The 26,163-nt window shown below is 37.4% G+C and overlaps 2 protein-coding genes across 12 annotated transcripts; one reads left to right on the top strand and one right to left on the bottom strand.

Moving 5' to 3' along the window:
- Nucleotides 1-266: 266 nt before the first annotated feature.
- Nucleotides 267-25,640, top strand: LOC117908494 (protein CWC15 homolog). 11 transcript variants are annotated; one of them, XM_034822109.1, is made up of 9 exons: nt 325-342; nt 768-884; nt 3,087-3,241; nt 8,077-8,183; nt 8,321-8,359; nt 8,443-8,527; nt 24,630-24,732; nt 24,954-25,054; nt 25,172-25,640. In XM_034822109.1, exons 3-9 carry the CDS (start codon nt 3,111-3,113, stop codon nt 25,293-25,295), a joined length of 690 nt encoding a protein of 229 aa, XP_034678000.1. In that variant the 5' UTR covers nt 325-342; nt 768-884; nt 3,087-3,110; the 3' UTR covers nt 25,296-25,640. The 11 variants fall into 11 exon arrangements, with proteins under 11 accessions (XP_034678001.1, XP_034678003.1, XP_034678004.1 ...); XM_034822115.1 differs by having other exon boundaries at nt 328-342; nt 756-884; nt 8,077-8,180; XM_034822108.1 differs by lacking the exons at nt 325-342; nt 768-884; nt 3,087-3,241; ... (1 more) ...; nt 8,321-8,359; nt 8,443-8,527 and adding exons at nt 15,742-15,778; nt 16,191-16,319; nt 18,535-18,678; ... (1 more) ...; nt 23,807-23,845; nt 23,930-24,014.
- On the bottom strand, nt 9,572-11,864 carry LOC117908493 (E3 ubiquitin-protein ligase At4g11680-like). Its single transcript, XM_034822103.1, has 3 exons — nt 10,872-11,864; nt 10,388-10,769; nt 9,572-9,769 (listed from the first exon to the last, which is right to left on the bottom strand). The coding sequence occupies exons 1-3, from the start codon at nt 11,372-11,374 to the stop codon at nt 9,623-9,625; spliced, it is 1,032 nt and encodes a 343-aa protein (XP_034677994.1). The 5' UTR covers nt 11,375-11,864; the 3' UTR covers nt 9,572-9,622.
- Nucleotides 25,641-26,163: the final 523 nt, after the last annotated feature.

Raw genomic sequence — 26,163 nt, 5'->3', positions numbered from 1 at the left:
AAATAAAATTTATACAATTTATGTTAGATCATAGCCCCTATATGGTGACAAGGCAAGATCTATGATGACATCACTTCTAATTTTTCAATTTAATAACATAAGCAATTGACCTAGATTGAGGAGGATGATTAAAGTGTAAATTTCAAAACTTGATAGGAGCTATTTGAAATTGTGAGAAACCTTTAGGTAACAAAATATAATTTGTTCGTTTTTGGAAACGACGTCGTTTTCAGCGACTATCAACACCGACCGAAACAAAATATGTCCCCCCAATCCATCTTTTCTCTCTCTCTTTTCGCTTTGTGTCTCGGGTCGAAGCAAACCGAAGAACAATCTCTGGAGGTAATAAGGAAGAAGCCCTAATCTCTACTGTTTTTGTTATTACGTTTCTGTTCAATTTTAGGGTTTGTGTTTTCGATTTTTCCTATATAAGACCTTGAGCTCCGTTTGGATTCGAAGAAAATCGTCGCGAAACAGAAGGAAACTTGGAGGACTAATTCAATCCTAAAGCCTCCTATTTTTCTTCTCCTTTCATTCGATTTTCCGTGCAACTAGACGGCCTTGGTGATTTGTGGCTCCAAGCAGGATGTTGGACTGACTTTTATAAATATTTCATTTCTTAGGGTTTCTTGTAGTTGATAATTCGAATTAGGGGCTTTTAGAAGGAATGAGTTGGTTACGTTTGATGATTTCTTTTTGTTTTTCTGGTTGGATCACCCGAATGATGCTAAACTCACGTTGTACCCCGCTTTAAGCTTTGCTTGCAGCCCAAGAAGGCCCGATTTATTTACACAAAAGCATTCAAACATCTCTTCTTCAAACGCTACGTTTTGATCCATCTCTGAGTATAAGGCGCCGCTCCAACCTCTATTCCCAATTTGTAGGTTAGTTACAATCAGTTGGATGCTGATAAAATAATGAGAAAATTAAAGGGAACTTTGAATCGTAATTTTTTCATCCTAGAGGATGCAGAAAATTGCACTTGACCTAAAACTCATAGTTACTAGAGAAGCGAGAGAGATAAGATAGGCACCGAAATATGGTTTTCCTTTATTTTTCTTAATTTCCTTGGTAACCGAATGGAGGGGTTGGATTTCACTCTGAGTGCATTGTAACCTGGGAATGCTATTGCTGAAAGTTTTGAATTCTAGAGTGTATGTTTGAACAGCTGTGGAGCTATTGAAAGTATGTATTACAACTTGGACTGAAGTTTTTGTTGGATTGACGGTCTTTGCTATTTTTCCTATTTGCGAATGTTTTGTTTTTTTGTGTGTGTATAACTGTTGTTTTCTTTTATTGCTCTGTTTTCTTGGAAAACAAAGGACTATGGTTTCTCTTTGAATGTTTTTAACTTGTCAATGCTATTGATGAAACTTTCGAATTCTTGGATTTCATTTTGGACTATAGGCCAAGCTAGAATTTTTATAATATTAACTATCCAAGAACACTATTGTACAATTAGATGTAAACAAAGATTTCGCTTGAATTAGCATTCATTGCACGAGATTTAGATTGAATTAACATTCACTAATTTTAACATGAAAATGTAAATGGTACCAATCATGCTGCCAATGAATCCCAATGTGGATGGAAGTCTTTGGAAAAAAAGGAAGGAACAACAAAAAAGAAAATACTCCTATCTTAAAGGGGGAAAAGTAAGAACTTAAAGTGCAAAATAAGTAAAATGAATCAACTTTTATCAACTTTTTTGGTTTTTTTAATAGGAAAATTTACTTTTATCATCTAAAACCAATAGATAATAAACCCGCCAAGGTAGCCTAGTTGGTCAGGGCGAATACTAGGAAGTGTGGTCCCAGTAAGTGACACATGGTCCTAGGTTCGAATCCTGTCATTGATGATACCCTGAATTTATCTGGTATTGGTTGTTGCTGGGCGGTCAGCACCCCGAGGTTTGAGTCCCCATGGAGAGTCTTAGGGCTTGGCCATGGAAGGTTCCTCGGTTATAAAAAAAAAAAAAATGATAATAAAAAAAGTAAATTTATGATGATCTTTAAGGTGGATTTATATTATTGTTATAGTTGAGGCTTGGCTCAAGTGGTAAGAGGGTTAGGAAGGTTTATGTGAGGTTAGGGTTCAAGCTCCAATGGGGACAAAAATTTACCTATCAAAATCAAAAAATTATTATGATTATTATGGTCAAATGATAAAGATATGGGATAGGAGGGGGAATAAATGATGTTATAGTGGTATTTTGAGAAGAAAAAAGTCTACAAACTCTTTGTACTTTTATACATAGTATAGATTGTGAGTTCATTCTTGATTGCAGGATGTTTGAACACTAAGTGAACCTTTGAGCATTCATCAATACGATGTTTGAACGTCCCATGGACGTCTGACTAAATTTTGAGTTTGTTCTTGATTGTGAGATGCTCAAATGCTAAGTGGGTGTTTGATTGTCCTGTTGAAGTTTGAATGGTCATCAGTATGACGATTGAATGTTTATCGAGATGACCTTTGAACGTCCTATGGACATTTGAATGGACATTAGATGACACTCCAAATTTCCTGTAGTACACATGTAATAGCCATTTTTCATTCTCTAATGCATCGAATGTATTTGTACCTCAAATATGAATCGACTTTGAAGCAACTCTAGCTTGATTCTAACCATTAAAACCCTTGGAATATATGGTACATCCGATTTAGTGCAATAATGGAACAAAATTGTCAACCTAATACATTAAAATAGATGTGGATATAGATCTAGACTTATTTTACAATTGAGCTTTTCGACATCCTCTATTTTGTTGCTGAAAGATGAAGAAAGTAAACAAAAGAAATATTTTCATCCCTTGAGATCTTTTATATTGGTTTCTGGAAGATAAAGAAATACTTAAACTAGGTCATGTATTGTAATTAGGCTCAATTCGTGGGAAGTTTTCTTTTTTCTGCGGTCACAAATCAATGAAAAATCTAATTTCTTTGTTTGCCCACACTTCCTCTGAGTTTGGGTAAGATTGATCATTTTCAAACTTTTCTTTGTTAACAGTCTTTTTTAATAAGATGACGGTAATTGCATTCGTTTATCATTTCCCCTTCTTTGAATATCTTATCTATTTTGGCAGATATCTTGAAGATAGTGAGAAGACATGACGACGGCAGCTCGACCCACATGGGCACCTGCAAAGGGTGGAAATGAACAAGGTGGAACTCGAATTTTTGGCCCTTCCCAGAAGTACTCTTCAAGAGACATTGCATCTCACACAACTCTAAAGCCCAGGTAGTAGTTTGCCAAATTCTGGTTGTTATGTACATGTTTAATTGTGTGCTGTGTGAACCTACACATGCTCAAGGACGTCTTGGAATATCATTGAAATGGAAGCTTTAGAAGCATGCTTTAAGCCTTAATTTATTGTATTCTACTTTTTCATTGAACTTCTGTTAAGGGTTATATGTAATTCTTTTAATCAATGCATATTATAAAACCCCTTTTGATTAATGAAATCAAGGGGAAGAGTAGAGACATAGAAAAGGACTTGTTAGGGATTGTTTGAGCATATGAAATTCATTCAAACAATCATGCGATACTTATGTTTGAATTTATCAGTGGAAAAACATATTGAATGTAACCTTTTTGATCTTTTGCCCTGTCTTGGAACAAAATGATTTTAGAGTGAGGTTCATGTTAGATCATAAAGGGCTCATGGTTATGAACAAACATCACAATGATATTTTTTATGAATCATCGGGAATTGAAGAGCTCAGAATTTATTTTATTTTTTTGATTGGCAAACACACAATAAGCATATATTAGAAAGGAGCCCCATAAGTAGGCCCAAAAGCATACAGGGAGTATACAAGAGGCGTCCTAGGGCACAAAAAGAAATAGAAATACAATACCAGCCCTCACCTAGCACCTAGCCAATCAAAAAAAACGAGTAAAGAGAGAGGACCTTCATTTACAACCGATTTAGACCACACCCAAACATTACAAACAAAAGAATTTTTCAACCTATTCATCGATAGCTCCTCATTATCAAAAGCAATCCTATTTCTTTCCTTCCACACCGCCCAAAAGATACACGAAGGGGTTGCCTTCCACACCTTTCTACGCTTCTTGCCCATATTAAAGCCATCCACCCACTAAGGGTATCTCTAACCGAATAAGCAGGACCCAAGTAACACCAAAAAGAGCAAACAATAATTCCCATAACACTCTTGCCTTGGAGCACTGAATAAGAATATGATCAATAGACTCTTCTTCCTCATAGCAAAGAAAGCATCTGTTAGCTAAACACCGACCCCTCTTTTTGAGTTGATCCAAAGTTAACACCTTACCCCAAAAAGCTTCTCAAGCAAAGAAACACACTTTAGTAGGCACACAAGGATTCCATATGATGTTGATAGGGAATTGAACACCTGTTCTTGAATCTAAAATTATATAAGAGATTTAACTGAGAAAATCCCATCCTTTGTCTCTTTCCACAACAAACAATCTTCCAAAAGAGGATTAAGCCTCCTACCCCGAATTAACAAAAGTAATCTCTCCACCTCCCAGTCATTAAAGGGCCTAGAGAATCTGGGACTCCAAACCCCTTCTCCTCCAGAATGATCCCACATCTCCTCTATCCAAGCCTCTTTATATGTTGTAAAGGCATACAAAAAGGGGAAGGAATTACAGAGAGTGAAATTCCCACACCAATTATCTTTCCAAAATTTCACCCTTCTACCATTCCCCACAGAGAAGCCCACCTTGTTTGCAAAAGAGTACCTTCCTTCCTTATATCTTCCAAAAGCCACTCCAAAGCCCTCCCTGACCTCTTTAGAATACCAACCCCGTTCTTCCTCCCTGAACTTCCTACTAATGACATGCCTCCAAAGAGTATCCCTTTGATTCCCAAAGCGCCAGTTCCATTTACAAAGAAGGGCCCTATTGAGAATAGACAAACGTCTAACTCCCAAACCATCCTTACTTTTATCCAAACACACGGTATCCCACTTTACTAGGTGAGGCTTTCTCTCCAAAGCTCCTCCTCCCCATAAAAAATCCCTTTGAATTTTTTCCAATCTTAAACTAACCACTCTAGGAATTCGAAGTAACGACATCAAATATATAGGCATACTTGACAAGGTACTCCGAATTAGGGTCAATCTCCCGCCTTTGGAGATAAATTGCCTTTTCCACTTGGCAAACCTTTTCCGGAACCTTTCTTCCACTCCATCCCAAACGGCCATGAACTTGTGATTTGCCCCCAAAGGGATCCCCAAGTAAGAAATTGGCAGCCTACCCACTTTACAATCAACCTCATGAGCCAACAACTCCAAATTCTCTACTCTCCCAATCGGCAAGATTTCGCTCTTATCCAAACTGATTCTCAAACCTGATATGGCTTCAAACCACATCAACAGCCAGCTTAAATAAGTCATCTGATCTTGGGACGTATCACAAAAAACTAAAGTATCGTCAGCGAACAGCAAATGAGAAACCAAAGCCCCGTCTCCTCTTCTACCTTTTATCCTGCAGCCTGAAAGAAACCCCCCTCTCATAGCCCTATGAATAAGCCTACTAAAGGTCTCCATCCCAATCACAAAAAGATAAGGAGAAAGAGGATCCCCCTGATGCAAACCCCTTAAACTATTGAAGAAACCCTCTAGAGTACCATTGATTAACACCGAAAAAGTTGCTGTGGAAATGCACCAAGATATCCAACCAGTCCACTTCTCCCCGAATCCCATTCTTTGCAAAACCGACAACAAAAAATTCCAGTTTAGGTGATCGTAAGCCTTTTCTATATCCAGCTTACACAAACCCCGCTCTCCTTTCTTTTCAGCATTGAGTCAATTGCCTCATTGGCAATTAGGGTTGCATCTAGAATCTGTCTTCCTTCAATGAACACATTTTGAGCTGAAGACACCACCTTTCCCACGACCTTTTTAAGCCTGTTAGCTAACACTTTCGCCAACAGTTTATACAACCCCTACCAAACTTATCGATCTAAAATCCCTAAGATCCTCCGCACTCGCCTTTTTAGGGATAAGGACTAGAAAAGTTGAGTTAAGGCTCCTTACGAATTTGCCACACTCATGGAATTCCTTAAAGAAGCCCATAACCTCTACTTTCACAAACTCCCAACTAAATTGCCAAAAGCTGAGAGAGAATCCGTCTGGACCAAGAGCCTTGTCTCCATTCATATCTGATAATGCAGAAAAGACCTCTTCCTCTGTAAACGCCTTCTCCAACCTAGCTGCCTCCTCACCGTCAATCCTATTAAAAGCCAAACCATCCATAGATGGGTGCCATTCACCAGGATCTGTCAAAAGATTCTTAAATGCTCTAACCACCCTCCCTTAATTTCCTGCTCCTCTGTTAACCAGGTTCCATTCACCTTTATCTTAGACAAGCAATTTTTCCTTCTATGAGAGTTGGCCATCTTATGAAAAAAACCAGTATTTTTGTCTCCCTCCTTCAGCCACACTTCTCTTGATTTTTGCCTCCATGAAATTTCCTCCATGAGAACCCATTTTTCAAAATTCCCTTTTGCTTCCTTTCTAGCCTCCAGCTCCTCCATAGATAAAACACACCCTTCTCCTGATTATCCCAGAAATCCACTTTATCTAAAGCTAGTTTCTTATTCACTCCCACCTTCCCAAAAACATCCTTATTCCAAGATTTTAAGATGACTTTCAGTGCCTTCAATTTCTCTGCAAGGATGAAACTGAAATGAACCACTGAATCTTAAACCTTGCCACCACCCGCCAAGCAATTCCTTAAATCCCTCCTCCTGAAGCCACATATTTTCAAACCTAAAGGGGACAGGCCCCCTCCTCACCCCTCCCCATCCAAAAGGATGGGAAAATGATCTGGCACTGGCTGGACAGTGTACTCTGCACCACCCCATTAAAGTAGCCCTCCCAGTCCTCTATCACCAAAAAACGATCAATTCTTGACATAGTTTGATGTTCAAACCTCCACTCCAGGTAAACGAGCCCCCCTGAAGAGGGAGGTCCCTCAACTCCAGCTCATCAATCACCTCGAGAATCTTCTCATTGAAGAAGACACTCTGCCTCCTCTTCTTCGCTCATTCGGAAACCTGATCATATTAAAGTCACCTCCAATACACCATGGATCATTCCATATCCCACGGATGGCCCCTAATTTTCCCAAAATGCTTCTCTGTAACTTCTCAGAGTAGGGCCATACACTCCCAAGAAAGTCCATCTGAATCCATCTTCAACATTCTTAAAACGACAGGAAATGGAAAAGAGTGCCACTTCCATTCCCATTAGCTCTAGCACCCTATTATCCCAGAATACTACCACCCCTCCAGTTGCACCCTGGCATCCAAAGCTCCCCACTCCAAAAATCTCCCCACACCTAGGCTCCGCACCACCCCTAATGACATCTCAGTCATTTTAGTCTCCTGAAGGCAGACTAAATCCACATTTTAGGATCTAATTAAGGCTTTAATTAGTTTCCTCTTATTTCTATCATTCACCCCTCGAACATTCCATGATAGAAGTTTTATCTTCATTTAATACACGAAGCTCTGTCCCCTCCTCTTCTGACCACCCTTTCTTTCTGCTCTCACCATCGTAATTAATCGAACATTCTAGCTTTTTTACTTCCTGATCAAACCTAGTCAATCCTAGAGTTCCCTTTTTCTTGCCTTGGTCTCTTCTGGTTTTCAATTTCAGTAGTAATTTTAGGATTTCCCCCTCAACGCCTTACTGAATTTCACCAAACTATTTTCATCCCACTTATTCCCAAGATCCACCCTTTCTTGCATCACCTCAACAGCATCTGACATATTATTACCCTTAGACTTTTCCTTCACCGAGTCCATCACCCACGGGCTGCCCTCTTTATGTATCTTTAGCCCATTCTCACTGTACTTTAACCCCTGATTCTAAATCAGGAATATTGTGCTACCCTTCCTTTGAGCTCCTGCTGTTCTGCATATGAGCATGGTTATTTTCTTTGACCACCTGTATCATCTGTGCATCAATATTTATTGTCATAGGTTTGCATGCCAAATGTGTTAATGTGCATATGTTCTCTTCTTGATGCCAATGCATGCTGATCTTCTCTATAACTTGGTATGTGTATCTCTACAGAAAGGAAGGGCAAGACACAGCAGAGGAATTGCAGAAGAGGAACCTCCGTGAGGAGCTGGAAGAGCGTGAGCGGAGGCATTTCTCATCAAAGGACAAGACCTATGGTGGTAGCGAGAAAAATTATCCTTTCTTTTCTATCATATGCACTCTTCTTGTGATTTATGTTGAATACTTACTGTGACTGGCCTGTTTTGTTGCATGTCAATATCACCTTCACTTGTAATTCAATTGTTTATGGTTGCAGAAGATAGAGATCGCAGAAAGGGCCATCTTCTGTTGGAAGGTAAATGCCATCTGGTCTCTTGTGTATGTGCTTATAAACTCATAAATATTTACCTTGCCAACTGATCACATAGCCATTTATAGGGGTAAAGAGGGATGCTGACGATCGAATCGTTCCGCGGAGTGTAGATGCTGATGATTCTGATATTGAAGTCAAAAGTGACGAGAGGTATTACTCTTTGTAAATATATTGGAATTGAACATGCCAACCCTAACAATTAGTTATACAGGTGGTTATTTGATGGTTAATTTTATGAAATCAAGCATCTTTGGGATGTTTCAGAAGCTTGCTTTTATATATGATATGGTGGTGGTAGTCCTTTAATTGGAAAAAAAAAAGTCTGACTTCTAAAATCATTTTTTTANCACACTAACCTATATTATTTGAAGTCATTGACTAGTCAATTTTGGGAGATTATTGATTACTTCACATAACTACAAAAAAAATCCTCCTTTCTTCTTCCAAAGATAAAAACAAACAAAAAGAAAAGCAAAAATTCTTTAGAATTTCCACTCAATTAGTAAATTAATTTGGCCCATTTGGGTACATTTTTTTCTTGATGATGGGTAAGTTATGCCTCTGAAATTATTATTAAAGAATATTGCAATTACTTAAAAAATAAAATAGAATGGGATAAAAATGATGAATGAGATTAAATTTCCTTTCGGGAAAGCCACTTATAGAAGAGCCCTCACCAACAAGATATTTGTAGATCATCCACCAAAATGATTATGGCCACACATTTTTAGGCCCTACAACTTAAAAGAATGTGTCCTTTTTGGATGGACATTAAGGGTGCATGTCATATGGTGGTTGTCAACCTATAGGCACTCAAAGTTAAAAGTTAAAAACAAAATGAAGATGAAGTCGGGTTTTATTTAGTTATTTTATAAAATTAAAAGTATTTATTTTTTTATACCGATCAAAGAATGAAAGTGATACGTCCAACAATATTGTATATGACAAGTATTGATATATTGATTTGTATAATACAAGTACACGTGTTTTCATATGCTCATCATACTCAAAAAAGCATGTGCAAGTATACGGTTACCCTTTGAGGTTTGGAGCCAGCCTTTAGGCAGCAAGCTAAATACCAACATAAAATCTTGGTTACTGGTGAGCTCCACTGTACAATGAATGAACTCACTCAAGTAACCATGTAAATACATACAAAACCAAGCCATAGTGAAAAATCAGGGAAAAGCAGTATGAACTTTTGAGCCTCAACCTCCATTGCTGTATACTTGTATTTTCCTCTTATCATCTCTCAATTTCTTGCTTACAAAGAGGGCAGCAAGATATGATTCTGAGCCACTGATCCACACACTTCAAGTGAAACATGTGTGAGCACGGCAACTGCCTCACCTCTTCCTTTTCTCGGTATTTGGCTAAGCAAATGCAGCACTCCTGCCATGATAACATGGAGAAAGCTCATTAGTTCAATGGCCTTTTTTTTTTAGTATGAAGTGAAATTGGGGCCAAATGATATTTGGCCTAATGACTCTTAACTATCGTACTAATTTGCTATAAAAATTGTGGCCTAATGGTCGACAATTCGTCTGCAAAGTGCTATCTATACTTAGGATATGTTTAGGAATGTTTTAAAAAACTCTATAGAAAACAACCGAAAACAATCAACATATGCTCATAGTTGTTTTTCCCAACAGGTTTTCACAAAACTTTTCCTAGCAAAAAGTGACCAAATGTGTTTTCGAGTTTGAAAAACAATTTTCATTCTTAAAAACAGATAACTATTTTTTAAAAACAGTTACCAAGCTCAAAATTGAACTTCTGATAGTAGTCTACTACAATATAGAGGCAAAACATTGATCAAAATGCTATCTATAAATTGAGGCCTGATGGTGATCTAAAGGGTTGTCTGTATACGCTGGCTTAGTGATTTAGCTACTGGGATTTAATTGACTACTGAAAATTGAGGGCTGACTGTGATCATCCCTCTGCAAAAATTGATTGGTATATCTTGGCTTAGTAACTGAACTGTTAGTAGTCGTTGACTATACTTACAGGGTATTCACTTGAAAGAGGAGAATTGCTGTCAGCGCCATTGGGGAGATCCAAATTGGCGTTGGCTTCTTTGAATCTCCAGCTGGGTAGCCTGGAAATTTGGTCATCAGACGCCCCTTTATCCACTGACCCCATGTTCATGTTGTATCCGAGGAGGTTGCTAACCAGTGGGACGCAGCAACACAGCAGCACAAACAATAGGAATGGGAAAGAGTAGCTAATAGCATTCCAGGCAAGCAGAGTAATGCAGAGGACATGAAGCTTTGGTGCTCGATGGAACGATCCAAAGCGAGAGTCGAACACCCAAACATTGCCCATCACGAACCATATAGCAAAGAAAAGCTCAAGAGAAGTCCGGCACTTGTTCATCAAATGGGAGCTCCTGTTACAAATTTTCATGGCATTTTCTAGATTAAACCAGGGATATTGAACTGTTTTTAGTACTAAAAGATATCATCATATGGCTTGAAACTGCAGTTGTTACCTGGATTCTTCGTTGTTTCTCTGCTGTTCAATGTCAGGGAGGCTAAAACCATCTCCTTGAGCTGAATAATGGCGCTGGTAACGCCAGTAGAGCAGTAGCAAGCTTAGGACACACCCGAAATCGTATCCAACTATCCAAATTCTCATAGGCCAGACGGGCCTCTCAGCCTTGGAAACCGAGAGAGTGAAGGTTATAACGCCTATTTGAACAACCAAAGCTATAAACTCCAGTATCATCCAAGTGCTGGAATTGAAAGGATTGGCGCCCAGATCAGATCTTGATCCATTCTGGTAGTGGAACACTCTTCTCAGGAAGCTAAACCACCTTGCCCTTGATATCCTCATAGCTGTTCTTATCAGGAACGATGAAGGGGGAGCCCGAGAAGATCTGTTCCTCACACCAGCTGCCATTCTGTCCTCTCCTGCTGGAGATAGGGATGAAAATGATACCGAGATTCCTGAATTGCAGAGTGAATCCGGTGGAAAAAAGTACCGGGTGTTCATTGGGAAGCAGTATGACAAAGCAGGATTATATTAAACTACAAGCCTATGAGCTTCAAGTGGCACAAATGGTCAAATTTCGAATGACCCAAACGATTCCGGCCTTCGCCTATTGTGAAGAGGAGTATACAAAAGATTGTGTTATCAAGGAATGACATGACTTTATGCTGGTTTCAATTGTCTATAACCAACGACAGAATCAGCATGAGTTCACTGGGATCTGGCTTTGGTTAAAAGCCTTACAAGGGGAAATGAAAGATTTGAAAGTACCAGCAAGGCAGAAGTGAGTAGAAGATCTCAGAAAGGTACTTTTCTGAAGTAAAAAAGCTTGAATTCAGGCTCATCTGCAGCAGGGTACAGCCCCCAATTCTGAGCTGTGAGCAACTTTCACAGATCTGAGTAGTCCAAACCCCATAGCTGAATCCTATCAAAGCTTCAAGAAACTCAACTGGGCTCACACCATTTCATCACTTACTGCCAAAACCTCCAAAACCCCACTCAAGCACTTCCAAAACCTCAATTTTCAGCAGTAAAGCTCACAAAACCATGGACCTCAAGTCCCAAGCTCGAATGGTTGTAGCTGAATCCATAGGAGGGAAGTGTAAATAGAGAGGAGGAGGAGTAGGAAGAAGAAGAAGAAGGGTGTGAAGAATAAGTCAGGAAGGTGAAGTTGGGTTCAGATGGTGACCAAGAATCAAACAGCTTTGCTTTGATTCCAAGGGAATAGGAGAAGAGAAACAAACTGGTGGCCTAATTCGGTGTGGGCTTTGTTTATTCAGTAAGCAAAGCTCAAAGGAGAGAAGAGACTTCTTCAACTGCAAATCTCTGTATTGTTAAGAGAATTAGTATAAAAGCAAAGATTATTTGTTGTGATACAAACGCTTACTTTTTTGGATTTCAATTGGAAACGAGGAATAGACCAAAGAGGGGTTGATTTCATTTCTACGTTTGGTGAATCCCTCCTTTATCTTTTATAAACCCCCCCAAAAAAAAAATGAAGAAAAAGGGTTTTGAATTCTGGCGGGTACAGTAGTTTGGGAGATTTTTATGGTGGGAGGTTGGCCACCAAACCCAACTGGTGGAGGTAGCTTGTGTTATGTTAATTGGAGGGCCATGACTCCTCTTTCTCTGCCTCTTTTGTATTGGGATAACGGTCACATCTTCTTCTGCTGTCTTTGGATAACCTTCAGAGTTCAGACAATGAATGCTAGAGGGTTTAAGAAGATGCCACATGAAAGAGGATCAGAAGCATAAAATTACTTCAATTTTATACTTCCACGCATTGGAATGGGAATGGAATATGATGGGGATAGAGACAAACCATAGAACCATATAGAAGGCCCATGGAAAGGAATCGAAATATAAGATTTGATGTGATAATCTTTTCTTGTTTAGTGCAAATATTATCCGTTTCGGGATTATATATATTATCACTTACACATTCTCATTTTTATGTCAAGTGGAATAGACAAGTTTTATATTAAGGTCCAAAATCGATTTTATTATCATTTATAATAATATCATAATTACCTATCATAGACACGTTGTTATCTTTGTGTCAAGTGGGATAGATAATTTTAAACTAACGTTGAAAATCAATTTTAATATCATTTATAATAATTTAATTAGAAACCGTTTTCATTCATTTGAAATAAGATATCACATTTCATTTCTATAATAATAATTTTTATTATTTATATTGATATTCTAAAAAATTAATCCAAACTAATAAATGAAATGGATTCCTTTGATCAAAACATGAGATAATATATCTTGCTATTTCACTATTGATTTCTAAGAAAACAAAATGGAAATTAAATGATTGGATTTTATTCCTTATCCAATGAAGCTATGCCATGATATGGAGTGGAACGCAATGGTTGCATCCATAGCTTTGCTTCAATATCTTAAGGTTGCGTGATTAAGCAAGATTACTAAAACAAGAAAAAGAAGAAATGTGAATAGACATGTGTGGACAATGAGCTTTAAATGAAGCTATGAATTTCTTCTTTACATAAACATATTATAGAGAATAACCATTAATTTTATAAGTATTCATATATCATGTTATTGTGGTTGTAGATCCAATAAGCTTTTACGACTTTAAAAGTCAATTTTATGATTAAAAGGACTTCACTATATATGTAGTGTTATGAGATTACGAGGTCAGATAAACAAAATCTCATATCAAGGTCGGGATAACCCACTCTTTTCCATATAAATACTGTCAATTTTAAGTTCAATGGATAACTCATTTTATTTCATGTAGATATTATTAATTCTAAGTTCAACAGGTCAAATCTTCACGGTTTTAAATGCATCCTATATGTTTAAGAGTAATCCACCACATATATAATATAGGTCCTCTAGTCTCACGTAGTCCAATACACAGAGTATTAATTAAGGCATACTTTAAAATAAATAATACAAAAATATTTTTTTTAGTAAAAGAGATAGGATTATAGGAGAGGTGCCGTGATCAAAAAGAAATACGTGGGCTTAATGTAACTTAGAAAATACAAATGTGACGTTTTCATTCTAAAAACATGTCATCTGAGGACCTTCTAAAGGAGGCTAAGGTCACATTCAACAATGTATGTGACAAAGAAATATGGAATAGACATTGTTTTATCCCTCATAATCAAGGGGGGCTCATCACTCTTAGCTTTCACTCAATGCATATTCACAGCATCTAGTTGTTGAAGCTTCAATAGTTTGTTGGTAGTTGAGGACATGAGAGGCGTTCCCACGTGTGTAGAAGGATGGGAAGTTTGTTTAAAGGTAATTTCATAGACATCTTTTTCCTTGGAGATGTGGCACTTTCATGTTTGCTCCCTTAAGAGTCCATGGTTTGTTGAGAATTCATCTCAATTATTGAAGATAGGTCAACATCACACATCTAGATCCTTTGCAATATGTACTTACAATAATCGAATTTTGGGTCAAACTATAAACATCTTGTGAAATTATTGTTCAAATATATTTTTTGATCTTTTATTTTTAAATTAACTTGAAACCATATTTTAAAATATATATCGAAATTAGAGTTGCAGTTTTAAAATATAGTTTTTAAATGTGTTAAAACTATAATTTCATATTTTAAATAAATCTTTTTACCCTTTTTTTTTAGAAAAAAAAAAATATTAAACTTTCGTATCAAAATTAACCTTAAATGATGTGATATGATTACATCACGATTCCAAATATCATTGTATTGAGTAATTGGATCATATTCTTACCATAAAAATGGTTTACAACAACACCTACCATGATAAATCCACCAATCTATATGTGATTATGAACAATGATAGCTTTAATCATAGTAGTCAAATATGGGTAAAGGGGCATGGAATCGATATGGTGAGGTACAAGCCTACACTAATGATTAAAAAACCTAACAAGTTAGGATAAGAGATAATTGAACATGTCATAATGTTGTTAGAGTTCATATAAGCCTTTATAACCAATAAATGGATGTTAAGAGCCTCTAAATATCTTTTAGCCTATATCCATTGTCCTAATTAATCTAAACACGTGACTCGCTATCAGATAACAAAATAAAATAAAAAAGGGTCCTGTCATGATATCAAAAAATAATTTTTCAGTAAGTATGAATTGGTTTGTACTTCAGTTTAATTGATCTGTACTCTTATATTTTTATCTTATTTATTTATACTCTCATTTAATAGGGACCTCATATGTACCGATACTTTGAATATTTTTTCAATAAAAAAGATATAAAAATTAATTTTAAAATATATTTTTAAAAAATATATTTGAAGCCAATTATCGATATATTAATTGATTTTTGTGTACGCTCTTCGAATCTCTTCTTCTATGTCATTGAGTTCTACCATTAAGCAACATTTGGAATTCAATCAAAATAAATAAATAAATCGTTGTGTCGTAAAGTAACGCTTACCAATCTTTCAAAAACACTCGTGAATTTAAAAAGAAATATTTAAAAAAATTATTAAATACAAATACACAATAAATTCAATATTATTTAGGAACATTTAGAAGTAGTTGAAGTAATCATTTACATTAAAACATAATCTAAAATAAAATTTATACAATTTATGTTAGATCATAGCCCCTATATGGTGACAAGGCAAGATCTATGATGACATCACTTCTAATTTTTCAATTTAATAACATAAGCAATTGACCTAGATTGAGGAGGATGATTAAAGTGTAAATTTCAAAACTTGATAGGAGCTATTGAAATTGTGAGAAACCTTTAGGTAACAAATATAATTTGTTCGTTTTTGGAAACGACGTCGTTTTCAGCGACTATCAACACCGACCGAAACAAAATATGTCCCCCCAATCCATCTTTCTCTCTCTCTCTTTCGCTTTGTGTCTCGGGTCGAAGCAAAGTAGCAAACCGAAGAACAATCTCTGGAGGTAATAAGGAAGAAGCCCTAATCTCTACTGTTTTTGTTATTACGTTTCTGTTCAATTTTAGGGTTTGTGTTTTCGATTTTCCTATATAAGACCTTGAGCTCCGTTTGGATTCGAAGAAAATCGTCGCGAAACAGAAGGAAACTTGGAGGACTAATTCAATCCTAAAGCCTCCTATTTTTTCTTCTCCTTTCATTCGATTTTCCGTGCAACTAGACGGCCTTGGTGATTTGTGGCTCCAAGCAGGATGTTGGACTGACTTTTATAAATATTTCATTTCTTAGGGTTTCTTGTAGTTGATAATTCGAATTAGGGGCTTTTAGAAGGAATGAGTTGGTTACGTTTGATGATTTCTTTTGTTTTTCTGGTTGGATCACCCGAATGATGCTAAACTCACGTTGTACCCCGCTTTAAGCTTTGCTTGCAGCCCAAGAAGGCCCGATTTATTTACACAAAAGCATTCAAACATCTCTTCTTCAAACGCTACGTTTTGATCCATCTCTGAGTATAAGGCGCCGCTCCAACCTCTATTCCCAATTTGTAGGTTAGTTACAATCAGTTGGATGCTGATAAAATAATGAGAAAATTAAAGGGAACTTTGAATCGTAATTTTTTCATCCTAGAGGATGCAGAAAATTGCACTTGACCTAAAACTCATAGTTACTAGAGAAGCGAGAGAGATAAGATAGGCACCGAAATATGGTTTTCCTTTATTTTTCTTAATTTCCTTGGTAACCGAATGGAGGGGTTGGATTTCACTCTGAGTGCATTGTAACCTGGGAATGCTATTGCTGAAAGTTTTGAATTCTAGAGTGTATGTTTGAACAGCTGTGGAGCTATTGAAAGTATGTATTACAACTTGGACTGAAGTTTTTGTTGGATTGACGGTCTTTGCTATTTTTCCTATTTGCGAATGTTTTGTTTTTTTGTGTGTGTATAACTGTTGTTTTCTTTTATTGCTCTGTTTTCTTGGAAAACAAAGGACTATGGTTTCTCTTTGAATGTTTTTAACTTGTCAATGCTATTGATGAAACTTTCGAATTCTTGGATTTCATTTTGGACTATAGGCCAAGCTAGAATTTTTATAATATTAACTATCCAAGAACACTATTGTACAATTAGATGTAAACAAAGATTTCGCTTGAATTAGCATTCATTGCACGAGATTTAGATTGAATTAACATTCACTAATTTTAACATGAAAATGTAAATGGTACCAATCATGCTGCCAATGAATCCCAATGTGGATGGAAGTCTTTGGAAAAAAAGGAAGGAACAACAAAAAAGAAAATACTCCTATCTTAAAGGGGGAAAAGTAAGAACTTTAAAGTGCAAAATAAGTAAAATGAATCAACTTTTATCAACTTTTTTGGTTTTTTTAATAGGAAAATTTACTTTTATCATCTAAAACCAATAGATAATAAACCCGCCAAGGTAGCCTAGTGGTCAGGGCGAATACTAGGAAGTGTGGTCCCAGTAAGTGACACATGGTCCTAGGTTCGAATCCTGTCATTGATGATACCCTGAATTTATCTGGTATTGGTTGTTGCTGGCGGTCAGCACCCCGAGGTTTGAGTCCCCATGGAGAGTCTTAGGGCTTGGCCATGGAAGGTTCCTCGGTTATAAAAAAAAAAAAAAATGATAATAAAAAAAGTAAATTTATGATGATCTTTAAGGTGGATTTATATTATTGTTATAGTTGAGGCTTGGCTCAAGTGGTAAGAGGGTTAGGAAGGTTTATGTGAGGTTAGGGTTCAAGCTCCAATGGGGACAAAAATTTACCTATCAAAATCAAAAAATTATTATGATTATTATGGTCAAATGATAAAGATATGGGATAGGAGGGGAATAAATGATGTTATAGTGGTATTTTGAGAAGAAAAAAGTCTACAAACTCTTTGTACTTTTATACATAGTATAGATTGTGAGTTCATTCTTGATTGCAGGATGTTTGAACACTAAGTGAACCTTTGAGCATTCATCAATACGATGTTTGAACGTCCCATGGACGTCTGACTAAATTTTGAGTTTGTTCTTGATTGTGAGATGCTCAAATGCTAAGTGGGTGTTTGATTGTCCTGTTGAAGTTTGAATGGTCATCAGTATGACGATTGAATGTTTATCGAGATGACCTTTGAACGTCCTATGGACATTTGAATGGACATTAGGATGACACTCCAAATTTTCCTGTAGTACACATGTAATAGCCATTTTTCATTCTCTAATGCATCGAATGTATTTGTACCTCAAATATGAATCGACTTTGAAGCAACTCTAGCTTGATTCTAACCATTAAAACCCTTGGAATATATGGTACATCCGATTTAGTGCAATAATGGAACAAAATTGTCAACCTAATACATTAAAATAGATGTGGATATAGATCTAGACTTATTTTACAATTGAGCTTTTCGACATCCTCTATTTTGTTGCTGAAAGATGGAAGAAAGTAAACAAAAGAAATATTTTCATCCCTTGAGATCTTTTATATTGGTTTCTGGAAGATAAAGAAATACTTAAACTAGGTCATGTATTGTAATTAGGCTCAATTCGTGGGAAGTTTTCTTTTTTCTGCGGTCACAAATCAATGAAAAATCTAATTTCTTTTGTTTGCCCACACTTCCTCTGAGTTTGGGTAAGATTGATCATTTTCAAACTTTTCTTTGTTAACAGTCTTTTTAATAAGATGACGGTAATTGCATTCGTTTATCATTTCCCCTTCTTTGAATATCTTATCTATTTTGGCAGATATCTTGAAGATAGTGAGAAGACATGACGACGGCAGCTCGACCCACATGGGCACCTGCAAAGGGTGGAAATGAACAAGGTGGAACTCGAATTTTTGGCCCTTCCCAGAAGTACTCTTCAAGAGACATTGCATCTCACACAACTCTAAAGCCCAGGTAGTAGTTTGCCAAATTCTGGTTGTTATGTACATGTTTAATTGTGTGCTGTTGTGAACCTACACATGCTCAAGGACGTCTTGGAATATCATTGAAATGGAAGCTTTAGAAGCATGCTTTAAGCCTTAATTTATTGTATTCTACTTTTTCATTGAACTTCTGTTAAGGGTTATATGTAATTCTTTTAATCAATGCATATTATAAAACCCCTTTTGATTAATGAAATCAAGGGGAAGAGTTAGAGACATAGAAAAGGACTTGTTAGGGATTGTTTGAGCATATGAAATTCATTCAAAACAATCATGCGATACTTATGTTTGAATTTATCAGTGGAAAAACATATTGAATGTAACCTTTTTGATCTTTTGCCCTGTCTTGGAACAAAATGATTTTAGAGTGAGGTTCATGTTAGATCATAAAGGGCTCATGGTTATGAACAAACATCACAATGATATTTTTTATGAATCATCGGGAATTGAAGAGCTCAGAATTTTATTTTATTTTTTTGATTGGCAAACACACAATAAGCATATATTAGAAAGGAGCCCCATAAAGTAGGCCCAAAAGCATACAGGGAGTATACAAGAGGCGTCCTAGGGCACAAAAAGAAATAGAAATACAATACCAGCCCTCACCTAGCACCTAGCCAATCAAAAAACCGAGTAAAGAGAGAGGACCTTCATTTACAACCGATTTAGACCACACCCAAACATTACAAACAAAAGAATTTTTCAACCTATTCATCGATAGCTCCTCATTATCAAAAGCAATCCTATTTCTTTCCTTCCACACCGCCCAAAAGATACACGAAGGGGTTGCCTTCCACACCTTTCTACGCTTCTTGCCCATATTAAAGCCACTCCACCCACTAAGGGTATCTCTAACCGAATAAGGCAGGACCCAAGTAACACCAAAAAGAGCAAACAATAATTCCCATAACACTCTTGCCTTGGAGCACTGAATAAGAATATGATCAATAGACTCTTCTTCCTCATAGCAAAGAAAGCATCTGTTAGCTAAACACCGACCCCTCTTTTTGAGTTGATCCAAAGTTAACACCTTACCCCAAAAAGCTTCTCAAGCAAAGAAACACACTTTAGTAGGCACACAAGGATTCCATATGATGTTGATAGGGAATTGAACACCTGTTCTTGAATCTAAAATTATATAAAGAGATTTAACTGAGAAAATCCCATCCTTTGTCTCTTTCCACAACAAACAATCTTCCAAAAGAGGATTAAGCCTCCTACCCCGAATTAACAAAAGTAATCTCTCCACCTCCCAGTCATTAAAGGGCCTAGAGAATCTGGGACTCCAAACCCCTTCTCCTCCATAATGATCCCACATCTCCTCTATCCAAGCCTCTTTATATGTTGTAAAGGCATACAAAAAGGGGAAGGAATTACAGAGAGTGAAATTCCCACACCAATTATCTTTCCAAAATTTCACCCTTCTACCATTCCCCACAGAGAAGCCCACCTTGTTTTGCAAAAGAGTACCTTCCTTCCTTATATCCTTCCAAAAGCCAACTCCAAAGCCCTCCCTGACCTCTTTAGAATACCAACCCCGTTCTTCCTCCCTGAACTTCCTACTAATGACATGCCTCCAAAGAGTATCCCTTTCATTCCCAAAGCGCCAGTTCCATTTACAAAGAAGGGCCCTATTGAGAATAGACAAACGTCTAACTCCCAAACCACCCTTACTTTTATCCAAACACACGGTATCCCACTTTACTAGGTGAAGCTTTCTCTCCAAAGCTCCTCCTCCCCATAAAAAATCCCTTTGAATTTTTTCCAATCTTAAACTAACCACTCTAGGAATTCGAAGTAACGACATCAAATATATAGGCATACTTGACAAGGTACTCCGAATTAGGGTCAATCTCCCGCCTTTGGAGATAAATTGCCTTTTCCACTTGGCAAACCTTTTCCGGAACCTTTCTTCCACTCCATCCCAAACGGCCATGGACTTGTGATTTGCCCCCAAAGGGATCCCCAAGTAAGAAGTTGGCAACCTACCCACTTTACAACCAACCTCATGAGCCAACAACTCCAAATTCTCTACTCTCCCAATCGACAAGATTTCGCTCTTATCCAAACTGATTCTCAAACCTGATATGACTTCAAACCACATCAACAGTCAGCTTAAATAAGTCATCTGATCTTGGGACGTATCACAAAAAACTAAAGTATCGTCAGCGAACAGCAAATGAGAAACCAAAGCCCTGTCTCCTCTTCTACCTTTTATCCTGCAGCCTGAAAGAAACCCCCCTCTCACAGCCCTATGAATAAGCCTACTAAAGGTCTCCATCCCAATCACAAAAAGATAAGGAGAAAGAGGATCCCCCTGATGCAAACCCTTAAACTATTGAAGAAACCCTCTAGAGTACCATTGATTAACACCGAAAAAGTTGCTGTGGAAATGCACCAAGATATCCAACCAGTCCACTTCTCCCCGAATCCCATTCTTTGCAAAACCGACAACAAAAAATTCCAGTTTAGGTGATCGTAAGCCTTTTCTATATCCAGCTTACACAACACCCCGCTCTCCTTTCTTTTCAGCATTGAGTCAATTGCCTCATTGGCAATTAGGGTTGCATCTAGAATCTGTCTTCCTTCAATGAACACATTTTGAGCTGAAGACACCACCTTTCCCACGACCTTTTTAAGCCTGTTAGCTAACACTTTCGCCAACAGTTTATACAACCGCCCTACCAAACTTATCGATCTAAAATCCCTAAGATCCTCCGCACTCGCCTTTTTAGGGATAAGGACTAGAAAAGTTGAGTTAAGGCTCCTTACGAATTTGCCACACTCATGGAATTCCTTAAAGAAGCCCATAACCTCTACTTTCACAAACTCCCAACTAAATTGCCAAAAGCTGAGAGAGAATCCGTCTGGACCAAGAGCCTTGTCTCCATTCATATCTGATAATACAGAAAAGACCTCTTCCTCTGTAAACGCCTCCTCCAACCTAGCTGTCTCCTCACCGTCAATCCTATTAAAAGCCAAACCATCCATAGATGGGTGCCATTCACCAGGATCTGTCAAAAGATTCTTAAATGCTCTAACCACCCCTCCCTTAATTTCCTGCTCCTCTGTTAACCAGGTTCCATTCACCTTTATCTTAGACAAGCAATTTTTCCTTCTATGAGAGTTGGCCATCTTATGAAAAAAACCAGTATTTTTGTCTCCCTCCTTCAGCCACACTTCTCTTGATTTTTGCCTCCATGAAATTTCCTCCATGAGAACCCATTTTTCAAAATTCCCTTTTGCTTCCTTTCTAGCCTCCAGCTCCTCCATAGATAAAACACACCCCTTCTCCTGATTATCCCAGAAATCCACTTTATCCAAAGCTAGTTTCTTATTCACTCCCACCTTCCCAAAAACATCCTTATTCCAAGATTTTAAGATGACTTTCAGTGCCTTCAATTTCTCTGCAAGGATGAAACCAAATGAACCACTGAATCTTAAACCTTGCCACCACCCGCCAAGCAATTCCTTAAATCCCTCCTCCTGAAGCCACATATTTTCAAACCTAAAGGGGACAGGCCCCCTCCTCACCCCTCCCCCATCCAAAAGGATGGGAAAATGATCTGGCACTGGCCTGGACAGTGTACTCTGCACCACCCCATTAAAGTAGCCCTCCCAGTCCTCTATCACCAAAAAACGATCAATTCTTGACATAGTTTGATTGTTCAAACCTCCACTCCAGGTAAACGAGCCCCCCTGAAGAGGGAGGTCCCTCAACTCCAGCTCATCAATCACCTTCGAGAATCTTCTCATTGAAGAAGACACTCTGCCTCCTCTTCTTCGCTCATTCGGAAACCTGATCATATTAAAGTCACCTCCAATACACCATGGATCATTCCATATCCCACGGATGGCCCCTAATTCTTCCCAAAATGCTTCTCTGTAACTTCTCAGAGTAGGGCCATACACTCCCAAGAAAGTCCATCTGAATCCATCTTCAACATTCTTAAAACGACAGGAAATGGAAAAGAGTGCCACTTCCATTCCCATTAGCTCTAGCACCCTATTATCCCAGAATACTACCACCCCTCCAGTTGCACCCCTGGCATCCAAAGCTCCCCACTCCAAAAATCTCCCCACACCTAGGCTCCGCACCACCCCTAATGACATCTCAGTCATTTTAGTCTCCTGAAGGCAGACTAAATCCACATTTTAGGATCTAATTAAGGCTTTAATTAGTTTCCTCTTATTTCTATCATTCACCCCTCGAACATTCCATGATAGAAGTTTTATCTTCATTTAATACACGAAGCTCTGTCCCCTCCTCTTCTGACCGACCCTTTCTTTCTGCTCTCACCATCGTAATTAATCGAACATTCTAGCTTTTTTACTTCCCGATCAAACCTAGTCAATCCTAGAGTTCCCTTTTTCTTGCCTTGGTCTCTTCTGGTTTTCAATTTTAGTAGTAATTTTAGGATTTCCCCCTCAACGCCTTCAGTTGAGAACCCCAACGCCTTACTGAATTTCACCAAACTATTTTCATCCCACTTATTCCCAAGATCCACCCTTTCTTGCATCACCTCAACAGCATCTGACATATTATTACCCTTAGACTTTTCCTTCACCGAGTCCATCACCCATGGGCTGCCCTCTTTATGTATCTTTAGCCCATTCTCACTGTACTTTAACCCCTGATTCTAAATCAGGAATATTGTGCTACCCTTCCTTTGAGCTCCTGCTGTTCTGCATATGAGCATGGTTATTTTCTTTGACCACCTATGTATCATCTGTGCATCAATATTTATTGTCATAGGTTTGCATGCCAAATGTGTTAATGTGCATATGTTCTCTTCTTGATGCCAATGCATGCTGATCTTCTCTATAACTTGGTATGTGTATCTCTAAAGCCCAGAAAGGAAGGGCAAGACACAGCAGAGGAATTGCAGAAGAGGAACCTCCGTGAGGAGCTGGAAGAGCGTGAGCGGAGGCATTTCTCATCAAAGGACAAGACCTATGGTGGTAGCGAGAAAAATTATCCTTTCTTTTCTATCATATGCACTCTTCTTGTGATTTATGTTGAATACTTACCGTGACTGGCCTGTTTTGTTGCATGTCAATATCACCTTCACTTGTAATTCATTTGTTTATGGTTGCAGAAGATAGAGATCGCAGAAAGGGCCATCTTCTGTTGGAAGGTAAATGCCATCTGGTCTCTTGTGTATGTGCTTAATAAACTCATAAATATTTACCTTGCCAACTGATCACATAGCCATTTATAGGGGTAAAGAGGGATGCTGACGATCGAATCGTTCCGCGGAGTGTAGATGCTGATGATTCTGATATTGAAGTTAAAAGTGATGAGAGGTATTACTCTTTGTAAATATATTGGAATTGAACATGCCAACCCTAACAATTAGTTATACAGGTGGTTATTTTGATGGTTAATTTTATGAAATCAAGCATCTTTGGGATGTTTCAGAAGCTTGCTTTTATATGATATGGTGGTGGTAGTCCCTTTAATTGGAAAAAAAAAATGTCCTGACTTCTAAAATCATTTTTCTTATTGGTAATCTTTGCTCATAGCACTCTGGTGTTTCTTCTGTGATGTTTAAATCTTTTTGCTTTCTTTGCTGCCAAGAATTTATGAGTCAGTGGACATTATGCCTTTCTGTGTATAATCTGTGCCCATTTGTTGTCTCCTCAAAGTGTAATGCTTGGTTGCTGTGCATTAAAATAATTAGTGTTTCATGTATACATTTCCACTATTTCTTTGGGAAGGGGGTTTGGATGGTGTAACCATGGAAGTTTGCCGTGCCATTTTTTCTAGCAATAACAATGACCATAGGTAGATTAAGTACTTCCAAAATGCATGCTTTCCCTTTAGTGGATTCCATTGTTTATTCATGTCTAGCAGTTGAAGTCACATTTTTATTTGAGTTTGTTATTATTTGCTAAAACCAAAAATTACTTTGTGGTTAGTGATGATGATGATGACGACGATGATGATGAGGATGACACTGAAGCTCTTTTGGCTGAGCTTGAACAAATAAAAAAGGAAAGAGCCGAGGAGATGCTTCGAATGGTGAATTTTCTCCTCAAGAATCTATTAGTCTCTCATGGTGTATCTTACATGATCTGAATTGCTTGTACAAGCCATTTAATTTAATTAGTATTGTGCCCTGAAAATGAGTGCACATCTATGAATTCTTGGGATCTGAAATGTGGAAGTGTGATACTACATATCACCTTAAATTCTCAATGGCATTGGTTTCACTAATAATTATTAATTTACTTAATCTGCAGGAGCGAGAAAAGCAGGAAGAAGAGCTTAAAGCCAAAGAAGCAGAGCTGATTCGAGGAAACCCTCTGCTTAATAATCCTACATCTTTCAATGTGAAAAGAAGGTTTGTAGCCTGAAGATCCAACTTCCCCTCTACTCGGGTAGATAGACTTTAGTTTATTGATGAGTCTGGTATGGTCCTGTCCTGATTCCAATGTTTTCTATGCATTGTTTGGTTCAGGTGGGATGATGATGTGGTATTTAAGAACCAGGCCCGTGGTGAAGCTAAGACTCCCAAGCGCTTTATCAATGACACAATCAGAAATGACTTCCACAGGAAGTTCCTGCAGAAATACATGAAGTAGTAACTCTTCTTCCTCCCAAGTGAAAAGAACTGGAGAAACCTGGAGTATAATTGAACCGGAAGAGAAGGAAATAAAAAAAAAAAAGAAAAAGAAAAAAAATCTGGGTTAGCAGTGTACCGAAAATAGCATTTGACTGTGGTCTAACGAATTTCAGTTGGTCATTTAGTGCAGGCTTTTGGTACTTGAATTCTTGTGAGATTCCATTGGTCAGTGTTGGTACTTAATATTAAGCTGTCAAGAATGAAGTGAACTGTGATACTTTGTATTTTACTCCTACCTTTCGGTCGTAGATACTGCGATTGCGTCTTGTGGAAACTTAAAAGATGGGTTGTTCTAAAGGGTTTTCTATTGGAATGGTGTATTTTGAAAAAATATTTGTTAAAAAAATTGCAACATCAAAATTAATTTAAAAATTATTGTAATCATGAATTTCAAGTAGAATTCATCTTTTAAATCTTTTTTTTTTTTTTCAAAAATGAATTTAACATAAAAGAAAGTGAACAAGAAGAATTTAATATAAAAATTTTGAAGGTAAGAAGGGAATTTGCTTTTTGGAGTTGCTTAATAATGATAAGTACCATTTAAGTATTAAAAAACAAAAATTAAAAAGTTAAATATTTTGATTTTTTAAAAATAATAATAATAAATAAGTGATAAACTAACAAAGAATTAAAAAATAATTTAAAAATAAATTATTTTCAATAAAAAGTTAGAAAAATAAACGTTACTTTTGACTTTTTAAAAGACATTTGAAAAAAATCCTAGTTCTTTTACATTTCAGGTCCTAGTCCTGGTGTTACTACTCCTCGATGATACTGGTGAGGTGCCATTTTGGAGCTCGTACCCTTAGAGTATATTTGATAGTGAT

Source organism: Vitis riparia, chromosome 19 (assembly GCF_004353265.1).
Source record: "Vitis riparia cultivar Riparia Gloire de Montpellier isolate 1030 chromosome 19, EGFV_Vit.rip_1.0, whole genome shotgun sequence".
Classification (NCBI taxonomy): domain Eukaryota; kingdom Viridiplantae; phylum Streptophyta; class Magnoliopsida; order Vitales; family Vitaceae; genus Vitis; species Vitis riparia.
This window is presented reverse-complemented; position numbering and strand designations above follow the sequence as displayed.